This window comes from Gallus gallus, chromosome 8 (assembly GCF_016699485.2).
Source record: "Gallus gallus isolate bGalGal1 chromosome 8, bGalGal1.mat.broiler.GRCg7b, whole genome shotgun sequence".
Classification (NCBI taxonomy): domain Eukaryota; kingdom Metazoa; phylum Chordata; class Aves; order Galliformes; family Phasianidae; genus Gallus; species Gallus gallus.
In genome coordinates this window covers 13,859,284-13,880,936 of record NC_052539.1, presented here as the reverse complement: position 1 = coordinate 13,880,936, position 21,653 = coordinate 13,859,284, and the positions used below count along the sequence as shown (strand labels likewise).

The following is a 21,653-nucleotide window of genomic DNA, read 5'->3' as shown; positions in this document are numbered from 1 at the left end:
CATGGTGACATTCCATAGGATACTCCAGCCTTCAAAACTGCTAAGTGACTGACTGAACTCAGTGGGACCTGGACACATAAGCAGGACACCGGTGTTCTTTAATCACCAGAGCTCTTCTGCAAAATATACTGTGCAAATTGTGTTGTTCCTTCATTTCCTGTTTGAATGCCATATCTCTGACCATCACTGGACGTGGTGTACCCATAACAGCTGACATTCACGAATATATTGAAGCCGCACATTGAACAAAGATCACTCTGGATGATCTTCGATAGTTTATTAATTTAAAACATTGTTCCAATAAATACGTACTAATAAACATTAAGACACTCCATAAAATCTAAATAGGGCATTTACAAACCCGTTAACAAAGTAAAAACAGCGTTTATTTATTTCTTTTTTAACTGAGGTGCATGCAGGGTCACTTAAGGCAAATTCAATTATTCTTTTACACTGATTCCTGCCCACCTCAGGCGAGTCTCCCTTTAAAAACTTAAAAAAGAGAACAAAAACAAATATACAAAGGACTACTGAGTAGCTATTTTCCAGTTATTTATAACAAGACTGAGTGCAGAAGACAACAATTGTTCCGGATTGAAAGTCTTTGCTTCCCCTATACCCCTGCTCTCAGTCAGGACCAATCCTTAGGTGGGTTTCTAGTTATAAGGCATAACTCTGTGCTTTGGCTTTTCCAGTTGTCTTTCACAAGCTTCCTTTCCACCAGTAGATGTAGCAAGACATAACCCCACAAGCCTCAAACACACACAGCCAGGCCTTGCTTAGGCACAGAGATAGCTTTGGGAGATAAAAGGGGTCTCCTAACTGTCAATGCAACTCCTCATTTACACCAGAATATGTGAGAGCAGAAGCAGGCCCAAGCTGGTGCCTCAGCTTCAAAAATAGCCATATGTCTAACTGCACACTTCAATCCAGATCCTCTAGGCTTTCCTGACAGGAAACCAAGAGTGAAGCCTTTCAGCACTGAAACTCAAGCAAGGCAAGCACCACCTGTGCCATTTACTGACTGCTCTCTGTGAGTACCATGTAAACACTGTTATACCCACGTATCCGTGCAAAATAATTCAAGCTATTGAAAACATTAGGATTTTTATCTTGGCCATGGGAGAAATACTTTCCAGCTTACAGGTATTTGGTAGCTTATCCATCTTCAGAGTAACAGGTGTTGTATCTAAAAGGCTTATTTTCCAGTGTTATTTCAGAAACAGAGGACAAGAGATAGAAACCCCAACCTTTAATTTCCACTCTCACAGTCACGTTGGTTGAGCTGCCAATGCACGGCCCTGTCCTCTTCTTTCCAAGTTCCTGGTCAGGAAGGTAATGCCAGGGTCTGTTCTACAGACAGGGCTCAGGTCCAGCGGAAAAGCCAAGGGAGTCTGTTCTCCTAGTGTTGTAGGTGCTTTCTGCATTGCAGGGCTCACTTGAGGCCATGCTGTGTCTCCCGGTGTCTCCGTAAATCCACCTTTCTTTGGAAGCCTTTGCCACACAGATCACAGCCAAAGGGCTTGAATCCTGTGTGCTTCCGACTGTGAGTGATGAGGTTGGAGCTCTGACTAAAGGCTTTTCCACACACCTGACACTTGTGAGGTTTCTCACCTGCAAGCAAAAGGTGTTAAAGAAGGTGTGAAAGGGGTAACGTGCTGCACACTCAGGGTCAGAGCAAATAGGAAATGTACTTCGGGCCTCAGAGCTAACTGAAGTGATTCCTACATGATTACAAAAAAAGTTATTCTTACTAAAATCATGCAGTTGGCTGCTTTGAGTCATCAGCTGTGCCTGCACCGTGGCTTAGCAGGCACAGATCTGGCTGTACTTGCATTGCCCCAATACAGTCCTGGGAGCAGCTCGAAGCAAAGAGTGTTCTGAAGACATCACAGCTTGTGAACACATTGGTATTTGGCTGCACAGCCTCTGTGTGATTTAAATTTTTTTCCTAGAAACAACAGGAATTCCTGGGAAGACCCAAGTTTGTGATGACTGTCTGACATCAGTCAATGGCATCAACTTGGGTGCAAGAGGAATAGACTGATGGATGTTGCTAAGCCAAAACCAGTGAGCTGCGGCCTGCCTGCAAAGGAGGATGAGGCCCTTGAGTGAAACCTTACACAGTGGTCTGCTCTTCTCTCTAGTCCTCGCTCTGAAATGCTAGCAGTCACTCCAAGCGAGTCCTGAAGTTCTCCTCCTGGCAAATAATGGAAATGGGAATATATCCACCCTCTGAACTTCCCTCACAGAGGGGTCAGTGGCACAACTCCACTGGTCTCCATAGGAGCAGGATCTCACTGCATTTCCATAGTGTTTACTATCAAATAACGGAAAAAAAAAAAGGGAACCCCAACCACAAAACCAAGCCTGATTTTCAGAATGGCTTTGCACCTGCAAAGCCCGCTGACTTCAGCTGGAGCAACAAGCACTCTTTGTACTGTTGAAAATCAGATTCTTAGAAAAATAAAATCTGTGTGAACTGAGCCTCCAGCACATTTTGCAAGTTGACGCTGCATATGAAATTTTCCCTAACTCAGTTAAGGATCTGGTTCTATATTATCAATTAACAGCCCAGAGACAGTTTGTGACATCAGAATAATAATCCAAAGACTGTTTTGGCCCATTCAGCATTTGGTTGAAATCTCATTTGAAAAAGTTACTGTGAAAATACTTTTCACTTCTCTTCCTAAATAGTTCGTTTTCATTCAGCAGTAATCTCGTGGAGAAGTACTTGTGGAAGTACTGTTATTCACTTCTTGCGATCTAGACAAATCACAACCCAGCAGCACTATATACGATGCCATCTTTCTACATATTTACCACTTCAATATTTCACTCTTGATATCTGCTAATATTCCACTCTCAGGAACCAGAATTTTGGTCATCCAAACCTTGGGCTAGGTCACTGCAGCTATCATTTTGTGCCTACAGATGTTTCTGTATCTCACACATCATTCGTCTCCCTCTACCTTAAATGAACGTGGTGAAGGGATGTAAAGTAAAATTTACTTTTACAGATCTCTGATAAACATGCCTTCTCACTGAGCAATATTTTTAAAACAATTTCCTTTTGTGATTCACCTGCACTTTATTAGTTTCCATGTTTATTACTAACAGTGAAACTTGAGAACTCTGCACCTCTCTTTCCATTCTGTATCAGGCTGCAGCCCTTTCTCAGAAAGTCCGGGTGGAAGTGCAGACAATCAATCTCTGAACAAATATTTAGACTAAGAGTTGGACCCGGGACCGCCAGTTTACTGTTTGACCTGGAGGAGGAGACTCCTCTTGTTCCTATTGTGAATTGGTAGATCCTGGAGGAAGAGATGCTGCAGTCGAATTCACCTATCATTGTTCAGGGACCTCAGCTGTAAATCAAGGTCACAAGAATACTCTACAAATCATCTTACACAAAAGCCATTTAAACAAACATTGGTAGATCCTATTAAGGGAGCACTGATTGGATTGCGAGGATTTGGGTTATTTTGCAGCTGCCGTTCATGAAACCACATTCAAATCACCTTCATTTGCACAAGTAGAGCTCAGATAGCGTGAACCACAGCAGGGCCCATGAGAAGCACAGGGAGGTGCATGTGCTGTCCCGGCTGAGGAGGAACAGGCTGCTGCAGAGAGACCACTTCAGAGACCTGCCCCTATAGTTGAAGCTGAACACCAGCAGCTGCAAGGCATACCTGTATGAATGAAGGTGTGTTTCTTCATATCAGATTTCTGGTGGAACCTCTTCCCACAGTACTGGCAGGGATAGGGCCGGGTGTCCGAGTGGATAAGCAGGTGGGTGGACAGAGTAGAAGATCTCTTAAAACTCTTTCCACAGATCTTACAATCAAAGCTGCGTTCCTGCAGAAAGAGGAGCCCAAACGCACCCACATTACGCTATGCCAGAGATCCCACAACAACAATCTGGCCAGCCGCACATCATGTTGCCCCTTCTGCCTTAGAAAGAACTTCCACATCTCCAGAAAGCTGGCCTGAGGAGATGCTAAAACCAGCATGGCAGTGTTGCATAATAAAAGAGATAATGAACCCTTTCCCACCGCCTGCACATTTCAACATGGTCCCACAATCATTCCACTGGGAAGACCAGCAGCTGCAGCACTGTTCAAAGTGCACTCTATGCAGGAAAGTGGGTGCTGAGGTCTGTGTGGCTCTCTGGGAAAATCACTGTAGCAGGTTGATTTGTGCTGGAAGCCTAATGACTAACTGCATATTTCTACTTTCATTATAATTAAGTGAAAGGTACCTTAGAGCACCTGGGGAAAAGAGCTTTTTGGCTTACTACTTTGACAAATCTAACTAAATGCATTAAGACTGCTGTCTCTCCCTAACACAAGCCTCTCCATCACCTTCTTCCACCACAGATCATCTTTTCCTTTAATTCCCATTACACCTTCCTCCTCCTGCTATGCTTAATAAAGGCACCGTATTTGGCTTTTTATGCACACTCCCAGAAATTTTCTCCCCTCCTTGGACTTAATTTGCAGTAGTGCTCTTTTCAATATTATTTACTGGGTGATGAGATATTTCTCTTCATTGTGCGCTCTGCTGATGCATGCTCACACAACTGTAAATAAGACAGCAAACAAACACTGCTGTAATTCTATCCTCCCAAACCCAATCTGAGGAAGGAAGATTTGCCAGGTTAAGTGGGTGGGTGAAGGGGAAATATGGAACAATATCAGCAGATGGAAAATGTTACAAATACTCCTACCAAATTTAACTACCATATTCTTTTGGTGTGTGACTCAGAGGGTGTCGAGACAGATGAAGTCTGTGCTCTATACCTGACTGGTCTTTCAGATGTTCCCTGCATGGACACAATGACTACCAACAAGGGAAGGTTCACTTCTTTGGTGGAGAGGGAGGAGAAAAAAATGAGGAGAGCTGTGTCAGAAGAAAGCACAGTGACTTGCTTTAGCCGTTAACAAAGTCCACACCCTCCTCACAGTTTCCATCTCAGAGAGTGAAAATGTATTATTTATTATCTGTTACTTCTGGAGTGCCAAAAGAGCCCATTGCTTAATACAGACACACACAAGGTCAGGGGAATGGAAACAGAGTCAGTATTCTGTAATTTGTCAATTTGTTCCTATTCTTCCTTTGCTTGCTAGCTGCCTACCCTTTACTCTGTCTACCACCATACTCTTCACCCACAACTGCACCCTACAGCCCTACTATGCTTTCTTCCTCTCAGTTTAAACACCCACCTACTGCCCTGTGACTGCCTTCATGGCCCGCCCGGTACCCGCTGAAGCAAGCAATGGCCCTGGCCCTGGCCCTCCCACCTTCATCCTGGCAGTCTGCCCTGCTCTCACCTGTGAGTGCACGGCCTTGTGCTGCTCCAGGCTGACTGCGTGGCCGAAGGTCTTGCCACACATGTCACAGGCAAAAGGCCTTGTGCCACTGTGTGAACGGCGCACATGTACCTCGAGGCCATGTGGTGTGGAGAAGACCTGAAAGGGAGAGAGCAGGCAGGGTCAGGTTAGCCAGGGAAAAGGGGCTGGGGAACAGTCATAACCGGAGTGGGAGAAAGGGGTCTCTACCTTGCTGCACTTGACACACTTGTAAGAGCCAGCACTAATGAGCAAAGGGCGGCACAAGAGGTCGGACTCCACTTTGAGGCCACCAGGTCCCTTCTCCTGCTGCAGCCCAGTCTGTGTCTCAGTATAGAGTCCGGGTGCTGCTGGAGGCCGCTCAAACAGCCCTGGGCCTGGGGAGCCAAAATCACCATAAAGTCCAAGGGAAGAGCTACACTCTGCACCATAGAGGGTGGGCTCGGAGCCCCGCTCACAGAAGAGCCTCAAGGCTGAAGTTCGCTCCAGTGTTGGGCAGGGCCGGTAGCTTTGCACGAGGTGCCTCAGCTCAGAGCCTCCCAGGCTGCTCCATGTGTATGGTTTGAAGGGCACCGAGAAGGGAGGTGCTTCATCCAGGGATGGACACACAGATCGCTCTGAGGCTGTGGAAACACAAGGCCATGGGAATTAGTGTACTTTTACAGTCCAGCCACCATCATGAGGCAGAATTGGCTCAGTACCCAGGCTTGGGCCAGAATCAGAGCCTAAACTGCTTTTTATACATTTTATATTGTTCAGTAGGGTCGCTACATCCAGTGCTAACTCCTCACCTGCTACCCCAATCAAACAATTTAAAGCAACCACCGCACCAGTTTTGTCTACCTCCGTCTTTGGGTGCCCAGGTGCATACATACTGATCTGACTGTTGAGATACTAAACAACTCGGTCTGCAACTTCCTTTGGTTTTATCTGTTGCTCCTCAGAAAAGTATACTACTATATCCCAAGCTGAGCATTAAAGCTGACAGTCCAAATATTTAAGTTTAGTGCAGGTCATGCTCACCAGAAGAAGCAAACGTGCTGAGAGGTATACCTACTCAATGGAACTAAAAATTGTTTGTTGCACAGTGCAATGCCCAAATCCAGTTTCTCAACTTCATGCCATAACTGCCTGTTACTGGCAAAAGAATAATTGAAATAGAAAACAGCTTCTGAAGTGCTTGAATTTCATGCCTCACTTTTTCAGGGGAAAAAAAAAAAAAAAACCAACACTGAAATTGCCTGAAATAAAATCATGGTTCTTTCATATTTCTCTGTCTAAAGACACTGAAAATACTGAGTTCATAAATGCATTATGAAAAACATTGGTATAGACTGCATTAAAAATTGAAGGACAAAGAGATTTTCCTATCAGCCATAATCAAAGCTATCTTCCACCAAGACAAGCTCAGGTGACTGCAGCTGGCTGTAACAGCCTCACCTTTGGCAACAGCATCTAACCAAGGGGGTAGGCATAAGACCTATCCCACTTGCTTTAGCAGAGACTGATGTAATGGCAGGAAAACAGCCTTGGAGATCAGTGCACAAAGGCATGAACGCTCAGGGTATAGAGAAAACACAGTTATGCAGGGAATATGAGGTACCAGATCCCAACCATGGCTGCCAGAGGTGGTGATTTATGTCCAAGGTGTGCTACTTTCACTCTTCCTCACAAAAGTCAGCAGGGCAGGGAGAGTCAAATGTCTCCACTGGACAAATACAGTAGTGAACTAAAAAAAGCATTAATAAATTAACTGCTGAAACGCTGATGCCTTCACAGAAATTTCGGCACCCCCTACCACTTTATTTACTGGAATAGCTTCCCTTACCCAAAAAAACTTGCACGCTCACAATTGTTTGGTTTTTCTCATTCCTGCCAGCTTCACAGATCCCACGGCTTTATCAGCCTTCAGCAAAAGACAACCAGGAGTGGGATAGGGAAGAGAGGCAGGAAGCATTAGGCTACCCATTCAGGTAGACAAATGATCACTGAGGATTAAAGAAAAGAGTGAAAATACATCAGAAATCGAGTTTTTAATTCTTATTTCTTTTATGTAGCTTCGTATGTTAATAGACGCAGGCTTTTCCATTCAAGTATTAGAATTTCAGTTGGGAATATACGTGCACGTATCAACTGGGACATTTGAACAGAGAGATGAAATCAAATTAGCTGACATGGTGCTAAGCATGATTTTTCCTGTTCTGCACTGACTGCAAAGTTGTGGTCAGCATCACATCATCTATCTTGTGTCTTTGCAACCAGTTTCAGTGTTGTCATGTCTCACGATTTTATCGCAAGATTCAAAACTATCTTAAAGCCCCAGCTCTTGAAACTGCATGATTTCATCGTGCAGCTTTCCTTTTGTTTTCTAGCTCTTGTAACTGCTTTTTTCCCCTTAAAGTCAACTACTAGCCCACACTGTGAAGAAAAAATATGAAAATGTAAACTCTCGGTATTTCAACACTAGAATGGAATATCCATAAGGTATTTCTTACAATTTTGATTTCTAAGCCAGTCGATTGAGGGATAGGGGAGAAAAGGCTGACCTAATTTTTAAGCCCTTGGAAGTGGCAACACTGGACACGGTAAACACTGCACCACGTATCAGTTTGCGTGCAGTGTTCCTTCCATTGCTTCATATGCTTTAGAGACCTTGCAGGCACAATTGCAGGGGAGCCACTCATGCTACATTTCCCAAGGGCAAGCTCAAAGCATCCAAGCCCCACATCCAGCATCAAACCTTCTGTGCCACGCTGCATGGCAAAAGACACTGCTATCTCTGCCTCTCCTCTGCTCCACAGCATCCAGCCCTCCAGAGGGTGAATGGTGGAGAAAGACAGACTCTTCCTCCTCTCTATCCCTAGCAGTTCTGTGCAGCCCCTGGGAGAAGAAACATCAGCACTCTTTATTGGATGACAAGGCGAACTCTACCTGAAATGACTGGGAATTAATTCAAGTGTCCTCTTCCAATAGAACAAAAATCACCATGATCCCTGAGTGACAACTCTGTTACACCCAATAAAGGGCTCCCTCCAAGACTATAGCACCAAGAGATTCATCAAACAATACCTATGTACTGCTGCGCAGTTATCAGGCACCTTCTGTATATGCAAACACATGTGATTACAGGCATACGTAGAAAGTAAGGTTAAATAACACAGTGATCTGCATTGATGCAGTCAATGTATGTAGAATGCTAACCCTATAAAGGTATTGCACTGTGTCTCTGCCAGCCCTCCTACACTGGCAGCACTGCATTCAAAGACAGACCTGAAGTCTGTCTTTCGTTGCACAACAAAGCATCCATGTTCACTCCCGGGGACAAGGAGGTGACAGTACTACTCACTGCACCTGCCCTATGCATGATTTAGAAACATCATTTCTCATCCAAACTGCCTGTGGAAGCACAGAAACACGCAGACAAACTCAATCTCAAAAACCCAGCATCTCACCAGCACACCTCACAGAAGTGACTAAGGCACAAATTCCAGTTTCATGCCGAATCTGACAAGGCAGCTGGACGGCAGGGATTTGGGAGAGTTGTGAAAGGAAGCCCACCTATTTAACCCTGCTGCTGATGCCCTGGTCCTTGACAGCACCTCCCTCAGTGCACCGAGGTTAGTTTAATGAAGCTTTTTCATGCCAGGGCAGGGAGTCCCAAACCTTCAATTATCGGCTGTGAACGGAATCAAACGGTTCCAGGACTGTGCCCCTCCTCTGAAAAATCTTCATCTGGGGATGCCACCGTCATTTTGTGGATACCTTTCCCAGGCAACCGGATGGTCGGCAGGGAGCTACAATTCCCACAACAAGGGAAGAAATGAGTGGGGAGGAGGCAAAGGCATAGCAGCCCTGGTAAACAGCTGCTCCATTTTATATCTGCCTTTTAGATATCTTGTGAAAACGGTATTATTTGGGGAATGAGAACAATTTGTAAGAATAAAAATTATACATTGCTATGCTTTGTGAAGAAATATTAGCAAAAGAGAGACTGTTGCATTCCTGCCTTAGGTCGGGTCTGTCATTTGCACAGACCAAAACTGTTCTGTAGCTGTAACAACGCTCATCAGCATTTTGAACATCAGCATTCCCCTAAAAGGGGAATGTTCAAATGAAGCTTTTTTAAGGGACTGGTGAGCTTTAGAAATGCAAGTTCCCATCATTACAATCAGCTGTTGATATGCAAGGACCCTATAAAATGAAGTCAGAAAATCGGTGGGGAAATAGGACCAAGTTTTCGTTTGCAGGCGTCTGCTGTCACTGTGAAAAGCTGAGACAATTTTTCCTTTGCTAAGACAGAAATTGTTCTTTTTCAGCTGTCACTTTTTAACCCAGGCAATAAAAAGTAGGTTTTGTATATACGTATTTTTGTTATAAAACGACAACGTGGTATTTTTAAATGAGATAAGTATTCATGCCAGGCTGGGGACAGCATCTCCCACTGCTCCAACCACATCAAAGGCAGGACAAGGGAGCTAGAGACAGGCGCTGCAGCCATAAGTGTGAGTTTCCTGGATCTGGGGTGTTTAAATCTGACTGTCATTAGTTTCATTTGTTTGTTTTGTTGTTTTTTTTTTTATTTGTTGTTGTTGTTGTTGTTTTTATGAATGTAGTTTTAGAAAAGAAAGGAAAGAAAGAAAGAAAGAAAGAAAAAAGAAAAAAGGAAAAAGAAAAAAAAAGGGGGGGGGGGGGAGAGGGAGAGATGCTTTTCTTTTTATAGACAACAATAACCTCAAAGGGAGTTTGGGAAAACATCGAGCAGGCAGTCCAAAACACAGAGTCACTGCTGTTCACTACAGGTAAATAGATAGCCAAGAAGATACATTTGCTGTCCTAAAATACATTTACCCACTAAGGCCCCACGTACCAGGACCCTGTAAGAAAATGCCGAGACATTTAAAATATAATCGGCTGCCTTTGGCAATTAATCAAAAACAAATGACAATAAAAATACGACTTCCATAACCGCCTGACGATAACATGCGACTCCCTTAGCCGGGGGAGCCTGGCTGGAAAAGCAACCCGAGAGAGACAACACGAAAACGAGTGGGAAAAGGCAAATCTGTCCTTCCACTCGTTTTAGACGGCGGCCGGAGCGCACGGACACGGGAGCGCGGCCGGAGCCCGCCGGGCACTGCTCCTCCGCTCCTACCTGGCGAGACGGAGGGCGAGGGCGGTCTCCAGAAATCTCCGAACTCAGACACCCTGTCGCAGATGCTGCCTTCGCAGCTGGGCGCCGACTCGGAGGTGCCATCGGCAGCCTCGGTGAGGTGGGACTCCGGGGAGAAGCGCCCCTGCGACGGCTCCGGGTCCGGCAGGACGGTGCGGCACAGCCCCGCGCCCTCGGGGATCTTGCTGTCTGCGGGGAGCAGGAGGCGAGAGGAGCTCAGCGGTGCCCGGCCGGAGACCCCTTCCCCTCCTGCCCCGCGCCCGCTGCTGGGCTCCGGGGCCGCCCCGCTAAGGGCGAGCTCCTACCTGCGCAGATCTGGGCCAGCACCGTCTCCAGCCGCAGGCTGTAGTCCTCGTCGGCGGAGCGGGGCTGGTGGTAGCTGTGCGCCTTCTTGCTCTTCACCAGGAAGGACCTCGGCATGGTGGGGTACTGCCGCGGCCGCCCTCCGTCTCCGAGCGCCGGGCGCGGCGAGCGTCACCTCCGAGTCTCCCGCGGGGCGGCGGCGGGGAGGCGACCTGCGGGGAGGCGCCGAACCGCCGCTGAGGGCCGGGGGCGCGGGCCGGGAGGGGCCGCTCGCTGGGGGCGGCGCGCAGGTGGCTGCGCCCCCCCGCCCAACCTCGGGATGCCCGGAGCGCGGTTTCTCGGCTCCCGCCGCCGCCGGGGCCGCCCGGTCGGGGAAGGCGGCCCCGACGGCGGAACGGGCAACGGCCGCGGCCGCGCACCGTGCGGCGATCGCGGGGGGCGGCGGCGGACGCCCCGGGGCGGTCAGTGCGGCACCGGCACGCGGTGGGCACGGGGGGGAATCGCTGCGGGGCCGACAGCGTTAGCCTGACGGCGGGGAGGCGCCGCGCCGTCGGAGGGACCGATTCACTCTCCTGCCACGATAACGTGAAAACGAACACAACGGAATCTCTCAGCGCGCCGCAGCTGTTGGCGCGGCAGCGTGCAGCTGTGGGCACCGAAAGCCGGGGCGGGGAGAGGGCGAGGTGGGAAAACCTCCCGCGGGCGCTGCGAGGAGCGAGCGAGGCCCGACCGCTCCTGGGCGGCAGTGGAAAGCTGAGCACGAGCGCCCAGCCTCGGCTGCTCCCGCTGCACCTGTCACCGCCAGAAGCCCGTTAGATCGCGGCCGCTCGGTTCTTTTCGGGAACTCTGGGGGCTGCCGTCACCGCCTCCTCGAGCTGCCCCAGGTTTGCCCAAGAAGAGCGGAGCGGAGCAGCCCGGCCCGAGCGCAGCGCCCACCCCACGGGGCCGCCCCGTGCCGCCGCCAGGCACCGCCCCCGGGCACTGCTCGTAGCGCCGCCGTCCGGGCCCACCTGCGCCGCGCCTCAGCCTCGAGCAGGGGGCGACGGATGGCGACGTGCGGCGTGCCGCGCTCCCCCCGACAGCGGAGACAGTTTGGGGCTCCGGGGCCGCTTCTGCCGCGCGGCTCCGTCTCGACGCCGCGCTTTTCCCTCCAAAAGCCGTCGGGCGCCGCCGGCCGACCCCACCCCGCCGCCCGAGGCCGGAGCCTGCCGGGCGGGAGCCGGGCCCCGACAGAAGGCGGGAGCCCCGGCCCACCTGGCCCCAGCGCGGGCCGCGGGACGCCGCTCCGCCGCCGTACCTGCCCCCGCCTCTGCTCCCGTCCCCACCCCCCCCCCTCGGCCTGAGGGCAGCGCTGAGGGCCGCTACCAGCGACGCGCGGGACCGCGCCCGCCAACGGCCGGCGTGTGGGGGCGCGAGGCCGCGGCCTGAGGAGAGGCGCTGCCCCTGAGGCGGGCGGAGCGGCGCGCTCACTCGCTTACCCATTCGGAGGGCGAGGGGCGCCGGGTGGCAGCCGGGGCTACGGCCCGCTCGTTGGGTGGCAGTAAATTTAGCCTCCCTTTGAGGAGCGGGGCTGCTTCGGTTGTTTTTTGCGTTTTTTGTTTTTTGTTTTTCTTTTTTCTGTCTGTACTCCTTCAGAGCTCGGCCCCCTAAACCACAAATTCCACTTCCTGAGCGTTAGGAGCTTCTGCATCGGCGAAAAAAAAAAGAAAGAAAGAAAGAAAGAGGCGAAGCGTCGCAAACCAGCACCGCTGCCCTCCTCTCTCTCTCCCGTTTTTCCCTGCGATATCCCGCTCCGCGGGGCTCGCTGCGGTGGCACCGAGGTGCCGCCCTGCAATTGGGCGCTTCGTTCCTCCGGGGCTCTGCTCTAGAGATCGCACGCGTCTATCTGAACTATTATTGGATCCCCTTCGACTTCCGCACCGAGAACCAGTCATAGATTCACCACACAGATTGCTGGCGGGGCCGGGCGGGCCAGCTGCTCCCTCCCCTCAGCCCGGCGGCGGGAAGGCGCCCCGCGCCGCGGCGCTGCGTGATGGGCCCGGGCCGCGGAGACCTCCCCTAGGGCAGAAATAACTTGTTGTGGAAAACTCTTTCGGGATAAATACGCCCAACGGCGCTGAAAATACCTAAAGCCCCAAGCCTGGAGGTTTGCTCATTTCCCCTCGGCTTTAGGTAATGGTTAAATATGGAAGGGGTAGGCGAGATCCCCCCGCCGCCCCGCCCGGAGCCTGCTGTCTCCTGACAGCGATCGAAAGGCGATGGCAAACGCGGATGGAGCCAGGCAGGCGGGCGGCGGCTCCCGAACGGCTCCGGGAGGGGCGGCCCGGGCGTCGGGGCTCGCGGCTATAGCCGGTGCTCGTCTGAGTGGTTCTGGGCTTCGCCCGGGCTCCCCGGGCCGCCGGCCATCGCGTTCCGATGCCTCCGGGGCAGTACGGCTGCCCCACGCGCGGCTGCGGGAGCGAATCGGGGTTTAACACCGTCCCGTGCTCCGAAACGACCCGGGCCGTGCTGCTGGGAGCGGGCCGCGGCCCTCCGCAGGGCGCAGCGCCGCGCCGGCGGTGCGGGCGCTCCCTCGAGGGGCTCGAGGGGAGACCGGGTACTTGGTGCCTTTTGGGGCAGCGCCCACACTGTGTGTAACGAGGGCAACGGAAGACGTAACTGGTAATTACTGTTAGCGCTCACGGTTCAGACCGGGCTGCAGGACAGCACGCATCGGCCCACACACCTCACGCGCGGCGCCGTGCCCTGCGCTCGAGGCGGCCTCCGGGCGCGCAGCGACCGCGGGCAGCGCCGCGTCACAGCGGTCCGGGAGCGGCGGGCAGCGGCACCCGTCAGGGAACGACGGCAGAGCAGCGGTTGCTCGGCGCGGCACCTCTGGAAGGACGGCCGCGTCGGGGGGGTAGGAACGGCTGCCCGCCCTGCGGCGCCGGCTTTCTCACACGTGTGAGGAGAGCATGTGCGAACGGCTTTGTTCCGCTATGCGCGGAACCGACCCGCATCCAGATCCGCTTCCCGCCGCTCCCGGCGGCTCCCGCGGGCCGGCAGCACGCAGCTCTGCCGCCGGGAGCGGGGGCGGCCGGCAGCGCTCCGGGACGGCGGCTGCCGCGGTGCCGCCACGCGGAGGTGCGCAGGGCTCCCGGCCGGGACGCGAGCCTGCTGTGCGCCACGTGCGCGGGCGGCGGTGCGAGGCGGTCGAGGCGGGAAGCGGCCGCGCTCCCTTGAGGGGCCGAGACGGGGCCGTCACCCGCAGTGCTCGGGAGGAGAGCGGGTTCGGTGCGAGCTGCATTACAGTTGTGCCTAAGAGCGAAGAGCTCCTCGACGTAATGCGTTGCGCTGTTCTCAGCAGCCGCCTGAAATGACCGTCAAAGCGGAGAAGACGTCAGATAAGGAAGGAAGGGTGATGGGATGCAGATGGGATCTTCGTGGTCAGGAGTGATGAGACTGCGGCAGGAGGGTGGAGCTGAACGCAGGAACGGACAGGTTAGCTGCTTGGTACGTAGGGGAGGAAAAGTGTTTGTGCACGTGTCGAAGTCAGGACTGGGAGCAGCAGCAGAGTGATTCTATGGGGAACTCATGAGTAAATACACTTCGGTGTATTGAAAACTGAGACCTCTGTGATCCAGAACGTTTTCACTGGCAGAAGCTGCTAGAATGTGCTAACTTGTAGCGCTGCGCGTTCTCTTGGAAAGGCGTTGTTTTTTATATTTCCTGCTGCTTGTACTACCTCTGTTTTGTTTTGTTCTCCCAGTGGCTGTTCAGGATCTCTGTGTGTCTCCTTGTGGCATACAAATGTGCTGTAAATACGTCAGACTTTAATTCACAATTTCAGTAGTAACTTTTCAAGTCACTGGAGAAGCAAAAGCCATTTCACCTGCTGCTCCCAGAGTAATGATTTCTGCCAGCACAAACTTGAGACAGAGGCAGTAGGCCAGCCAGGTTGTTGTTGAACACTGAGGTGGAAAGCAGCGTTCCCATTTTGCGAGGGAGTGGACCCAGAACTTACCTGTGCTATTAGATATGAAGAGGACGCTTTTAATGCTGAGTGTGGTGAGACACTGGAACAGGTTGCCCAGAGAAGCAGTGGGTGCCCCATCACTGGAATTGTTCAGTTTGGACCTTGGCCAACCTGACCTAGTGGTGAAAGATGTCCCTGTCCACGGCAGTGGAGTTGGACTGGGTGATCTTTAGGAGTCCCTTGTGGCTATGATTGGAAGTTGAATCAGTGCATTATGGAATGTAGAGTATGTAAAATCATCTCAGGAATTTTAGTTCCCAGAGTGGGACAACAGAAATTTCGGTCACTTCTGCAACAGTATACGTACAGCTCTGAGAATGTGCTGTATTGCTTTTGTATTTCATGATTCTGAAATGAGGTATCAATTCTTGGGAAGGGAAAGCGTTAAGAGGTTCTATTTTGGATCAAGTGTGTGTATGATTGTATCTGAGCCCATCAGTTGACTATGTATAAGTCTATGTACATTAGCACGTTTTCTCCACTCTAACAAACTGAAACTTCATGCTATTTAGAATTTATGTTGGAACTCAACTTACAGTGCACTTTTCATTCCACCATTCATTCTGGTTCTAATGGCTACTGCATACTTTTATTTCATTAATTTTTCTTATGTCTTGAACTGATTTATAAAAAAAGAATAAATAATTTAAAAAATCCTCAGATATATATATATATAAACATAATTCTGCTGTTAAGAGTATTTCATAGAGCAGAATAGAACAATTAAATTCAGAAATCCATCAGGTTCTACATAACTTTTCCATTCCATCTCGACACACACACATTCAGTAGCTGGTGCACAGTTAAACCAAACACTGTAATTTTCACATAGATTGTACTAACCTTGATATTAAAGCTTGTTGGTTGGTGGTGGTTACTTTTAGCCTCCAGGAGTAGCCTATTGACTGTCCGAGGAAATCTGCATTGTCCTCCATTCGTTGTCTTCTCTCAAAATGTGCAACACTTCTTTGACGCCTCTGCAGGTAAAGGAATTAGCAGCACACCCACACTAAACTGTAGACATTTTATGCTAACAAATATTTAGACCACTTTGGGTTAAAGTATGAATTTGGAATGAGCATCACATTTCTCTCAAAATCACTAACATCATCTTTTATTTACAACAGTGATTACATAAAATCAAAACAAAAACATGCAATTTCTTCTCTGTCGCTTTTTTACAAAAGAGCTGAATAGTGACTAAGTACAGTATTACATTATTTACAAAGTGGTCCTGTAAAATTTATGCCAGTCGCTTTTCTTTTATTGTCTTATAAGGATTTATTTTAGTGAAAATAATAGAGGAATTTACACTCATAGCTGAAATTTTAATTTAGTGGAAGATAAAATATTTGTCAAAACATAGAATTGTGGGATATCCTGAGTTGGAAGGCACCCACAAGAATCATCGAGTCCAGCTCCTGGCTTCACACAGGACCACCCAAAAAGCAGACCATATGTTTGAGAGCACTGTCCAGACAGTGAACTCGGGCAGCTTGGTGCTGTGCCCACTGCCCTAGGCAGCCTGTTTCACACCCACCACCCTTTGGTGCAGTCTGTCCCTAACCCAAAGCTGCCCTTCCTCTGACACAGCTCCACGTGTTCCCAGCAGAGCTCAGCACCGCCCCTCTGATCCCTGTGAGGAGCTGCACACTATGAGGTCTCCCCTGAGCCTGCTCTGCTCTCGGCAGCACAAACCCAGCGACTGCAGCCAGTCCTCGCATGCCTTGCCTTCTACGCCCTCCTCCATCTTTGCAGCCCTCCTTTGGGCACACCAATAGTTTTGGATCCTTTATTAAGATACCCAAAATTGCACACTGCACTCAAGTTGAGGCCATACCAGAGTAGAGCAGAACAATCCCTTCCTTTGACCAACTGGAAATGCCATGACTACCATGAACCAACAGTCTGACTAACAGATGCTTCTTGCCTTCACACACGCTCCTTACCACACCTGGTCATGTTTCCAGCTCTTCAGGAATATTTTAAACTTCTAATTTTTTACTGAGTTATGGCAAACAAAAGAGATCCGTGACTATCATTTATCAAACCTGGTCTCGTAGAAGGTGCCTCTTGACAGGATTGGAACTAGATGTGTTAGAAGTCCGTTCTAACCCAAATTGTTCTATAATTCTACTATCTTTTGATTTCATGAAACAAATGCACCTGAAATAGAGATTTAATAAAAAAAATGCTATCAGATTCTAAAATATTTGTATCTTTAGCCTGAAGGAACAACAAAATCTAAGTGTTCAAGCTTTTGTAGCTATTGAAAGCATTTGATTACGTGACCCGGGAAACAGAACCGTTTTTTACTGCCAAGCATAAAATTTAAATGGAAACTGTGTATGGCACTTTACCTAAATACCTTCTCAGGATTCTTGAATATGCACACATTGAGGCCAATTCTTACGTTTACACGTTTTGAACCTTTTAACACTCACACTGAGTTTCTGCAGCCTGAATGTAGCAAAGCAACAAACCTAAGAGAGCTATGAAGTTTTTTAGGTCACGTAAGCATGGCCATGATGTGTAGCACAATTAATGTGCCTTATTTATTGACTTACTAGTAAATGTACCATCTACACTGTTAATATATTGCCACTATTCTAGGTATATATTCAAATTGTAACACACAGGCAAAGAAATTAGCTTCATTTGTAGCAGACTGTCTGAAGAAAAAGTATGATTATTCTCAACAGCATTCTTTGCGTTGTCTTCTGAGGATGTTCCACGTAGAACTTCTGAAACTGTAGCATTTCATCCATTCACCTTCATCTCTAAAACGGATGCAGCTAGTTGGATAAAGCCCTTTACTTTTCCCTTGATATTTGTATTTGTGCTGTTATTCAGCATTTGCAATGATACGATTAGCAATTCATACAAATACAGAAGTTCAGGAAACAACTCCTGTTAACTGACCTTATTTACTAGCACTTGAACAGTCAGGCAGTTAAGGCAAAATTATAGCACTCAGACAGTGTTTATATGGCTCTCCAACTGAATTTCACTCCTGTGGCTTATTGTGGAACATTACATTTAAGAGAGGCTTGCAGCTAGTATCGATAACAGGCAACAAGACCTTTATCACCCATCATCTTAGGTAACAATTATCCAGCTGCAAAATATGTTACTGGATCCTCACTGGAAAGAAAAAAAACAACTGTTTTCTTGTTAGCAAACAAAAAAGGCGTGACTTGCTTTTGCATGAGATTTCTAACAACGATTAGAACCAAAGTTAAGCTAATCCTCCTCAGAGATGACAACTTCCACGGGCTATACAGCAAATGGTGTAGGCAGGATGTGGGAACAGTTTGAAGAAATACTGAGGCAAGTCAGAATATACAGAAGTGGGTAACTTACGATTTTTCACCCCCTTGCTTTGAGATTCAAATTAGACAAAACGTAGACAAATAAAGCAGTTGAGAAACCCAGAAGATGTTTCTTCCATTCAGCCTTTCCTATTTGTTCTTTGAAACATTCTTCCTCCCCACTGCTGCTGTTTTTCTAGGGACTCATTCAAAAGACCTTCTTCAAACATATTCAGCACTGTGCTTCCACAGCTCCATGATTTTTAATAGCTACACTCTTCTCACAGTAAGACTTAGCACGCATGCTATTACTACCAACATAGCCCTTCTTTTTCTTGAATAAAATACAGTTGCAAATACTACTTGAAAACAAATCCCAAGAACTGTTCATTTATGTAAGATAAGAATATTCTTAGTAGTAGTGAAAATTGCTAACTAGCTTGTCTCAAAGGGGGCTCATATGACAATATTAGATGAAGTTGTTCTGTTCAAGAACCAATGCAGGGGGCTGTGCTATTGGATCTCAGTTTACAGGAGAGGGTAAAAGCAGAATTGCTCAGCACTCACCACTTTGGCTTAGAATAGTATAGATCCTGTCACCAGAATAGCTATTTCTCAGATAACAGCAATATAAAACTGCAAGAAAACTAAACTTAGATACATTCACTGCACTGATACCTTCATTAGAATTGTTAACTGGAATACACAAATAATTTTTCATTTTATTCAAACTACCACTCTGATTCAGAGCCAGAGGGTAACTGAGGGCTGTAGCTTAGAAATGACTAGAGAGTAAATGCTGCAACCTTGTTAAATTGTGAAAAATTTATTTTCATTACATATATATGAAGGTAAAAGATTTCAGTCAATAGTGTTTTGAGCAAGCATTTCAGTTAGACAGGAATCTGTTAGCGTAGCTAGACTGAAACTAAATGTAAAGTTAGTGTTTTACTTTTATTTAGCATTTCTAGTGTGCATATACAGAATTCATTTTCCAGGTAGAATATGAGAGACAGTCATATCGCAACATTTACATTCCTCGTATAAAATGGTATAATATACATTTTCAGCTTGGTGCACTTATATAAATATGTACAAAATAAACATTATTGTAGTTAATATATTCAGACCAGGTATTATTTAGCAACATCAAAAGCAGATGCACATAAATCTAAGTGAAAAGGGTGAAAAACACCACCTTTATGACATTAGTGACCAGTACTTGTATATAGGAAGTAGTACAGATGATGGCTCCTCTTTCAACCCTTCTGTGAGCATTTGGTAACTTTAATAAAACAGAAGTAATTGAGAAGCATAATTATATATATGCCATATGATCAGATGGTTAGAGTCCATCTTGATCACAAATGAAGAATGATGTAAAACATACACATTTGTTCAGAGCATAAAATATTGCACAAGAGCGATTTCTTGAGGAAAATAATTCCCATCCTTGTGAACAGCAAAAAGGTTTCTTACACATTTAAAGAAATTATACATTTGCAGTTTCTAAAACAAGGAACATTCAGTAATACTGTCAGAACCGTCATCCATTAACTTCTTCCCAGCCTGCTTCACAGCAATGGTATGTCACTAGCAAGATTTGGCAAAGAGAAGGCAGATGGACAGTACATGTGTATATTTATCACAGGCCAGAACAGATCCAATAGTTACTAAACCAACTGCTGGATGCCTTCAATTATCTGACAATTGAATCCTTAAAGAAACACAAGAGTCTTCAAATGCTAATCACAGTGATCATCACACAGTAGTAGAGTAAGATTCCATTCTCCTCTGTTTGGAAACCATCTTGTCCAAGTTTCCAGTCTGGAGTGTGCTTTCTTCATTCTCACTGTCACTGCTGTCTACAACTGTGCGATCCAAAACCATCTGTCCAGTCCTCCTGTGTAAATGAAAGTTTACCCCACTCTCCTGTATGGAGTTAGTTATAAAATCTTCATCAGAAGAATGAAATGATTCATCATCTCCTGTGAAATGGTTGACAATGTGAATCCCATCAAAAGTGGGTTGGTCTGAGAAGTCTTTCTGTCCTTTTAAGCATTTGATCTGTTAAAAAGAAACAAACGAGTGGGATTTAAATTAATCAGAGCTAAAGAGCCCAGCAGCAAAATCAAAACACCACCACTCATCATTTCCAATAATCTCTCCTCAACAGATCTAATTAAATGTTAGAGGTAGAATATTTCCTAATCGCTTCTGGAAGCAGAACAAAATGATTTCTCATTTCTGGCTGTCCGGAGAACTTGAAAGAATGTCGTAAAGAGTACTTGAAATATTCCAAAATTCTTCTCACACACCCAGACTATTTCAGTTATAAAGCTTAAAAATCAAGGTACCTACAAATGACACATTTCTCCAGGCTACTCACTGCATCTTTAGCATCCCCATGAGAATGGCTGATTGTTAGTTTTCTAGAGCAGACAACTCACTTTGACAGTCCTTTTGGCCTTCACATCTTATACCTGTGAAGTTTCATTCTTTCCCCATCACTGATTTCTCAACTTGAGAAAAGCCCTCCCCTACTCCTAAGCAGAAGGATCCAGAGGTAGCACTGCTAGTTTCATACAGCCACAGAAAAAAAAGCACAGAGCAAACACACTCGGTTCTGTCTACATTGCAAGATTAAGCAACCTGTCATTATCTAGTTCAGAGCTAGTGACATTTCAAGACAATAAGAGAAACTTCTCTCCATACAGCATAAATAGATCATAATTTCAATTTTAAGAAACCAAACAAGAGAAAAAATGATTCTCAGGTTGTGGACAGATATAACAACAGTAGTTCAAAGTGCACTCTGGAGTTATAAGCTATCTAACCATGTATTCAAGCTATTCAAAAGTAGAACCTGAAGCTCTGGCAAATCTCCTGTTCATTAAGTCAAAATAACCATAGCCCCCTGAAGACTTTTGTGAGATAGGTTTTCTTTAGGAATTCACTTGTCCTAACTTTTATAACAATTATCTCAGAGTCAGTCTGGCTCTGGAGAGTATTATGATAAGAATCCTAAGGAATCGGAAAGACACTGAAATGCATTACAGAAACTTCCTAATGTCACTCTTTTCAGCTTAAAAAGGAAGATGCATCAAGTGCTATTTTGTAAGCAACTCTTAGCAGTATCAGATCTGGAAAGCACAGAGAAAAAGCCTGAGGAGCTACTTGCATCACAAACCTATTCCATGTTTCAGAAATGTGAAGAAATATTCAGCTTGATAAATAAGAAGAACATGTAGGTCCTTGCTGTTTATGTCATTATCAGATTTTACCTGTCCATCTGGGGAAGAAGGAATTTCTATGTTCACCATGGGCTTATATAAGAGATACAAATAAAAACATTTGGGAAAAAGGTTGCAAGAACCGCAATCATTCTAGAAACCTCAAATCAAATGTAAACTGTGTGTAAAAGCTCCATATATCTGATCACTTTAATGTTCATCAAAACGTTCCTGCTAGTAACATAAGTTCATGCTGTAGACCTAAAACTT

The 21,653-nt window shown here is 47.2% G+C and overlaps 2 protein-coding genes across 22 annotated transcripts in view; both read right to left on the bottom strand.

Moving 5' to 3' along the window:
• Nucleotides 1-262: 262 nt before the first annotated feature.
• Nucleotides 263-11,025, bottom strand: GFI1 (growth factor independent 1 transcriptional repressor). The gene is made up of 6 exons (XM_040705071.2): nucleotides 10,827-11,025; nucleotides 10,504-10,710; nucleotides 5,562-5,974; nucleotides 5,334-5,471; nucleotides 3,693-3,858; nucleotides 263-1,614 (listed from the first exon to the last, which is right to left on the bottom strand). The coding sequence occupies exons 1-6, from the start codon at nucleotides 10,939-10,941 to the stop codon at nucleotides 1,436-1,438; spliced, it is 1,218 nt and encodes a 405-aa protein (XP_040561005.1). The 5' UTR covers nucleotides 10,942-11,025; the 3' UTR covers nucleotides 263-1,435.
• A 7,935-nt stretch (nucleotides 11,026-18,960) lies between these two features.
• EVI5 (ecotropic viral integration site 5) overlaps nucleotides 18,961-21,653 on the bottom strand; it is a 69,919-nt gene continuing 67,226 nt past the window's right edge. For all 21 annotated transcript variants that reach the window (XM_040705064.2, XM_040705058.2, XM_040705059.2 and 18 more), the window contains one exon: nucleotides 18,961-20,217. In XM_040705064.2, coding sequence (XP_040560998.1) covers nucleotides 20,168-20,217 — 50 coding nt within the window. In that variant the 3' untranslated portion in view covers nucleotides 18,961-20,167. The remainder of the gene's footprint in view (nucleotides 20,218-21,653) is intronic.

Coding starts and splice junctions, on each gene's coding strand:
- GFI1 (XM_040705071.2), bottom strand. CDS start 10,941: ATGCCGAGGTCCTTCCTGGTGAAGAGCAAGAAGGCGCACAGCTACCAC. Junction 5,975..10,503: donor CTCGCCCTCCGTCTCGCCAG/GTAGGAGCGGAG, acceptor GTGTTTCCACAG/CCTCAGAGCGATCTGTGTGT. Junction 5,472..5,561: donor AGTGTGTCAAGTGCAGCAAG/GTAGAGACCCCT, acceptor TCTCCCTTTCAG/GTCTTCTCCACACCACATGG.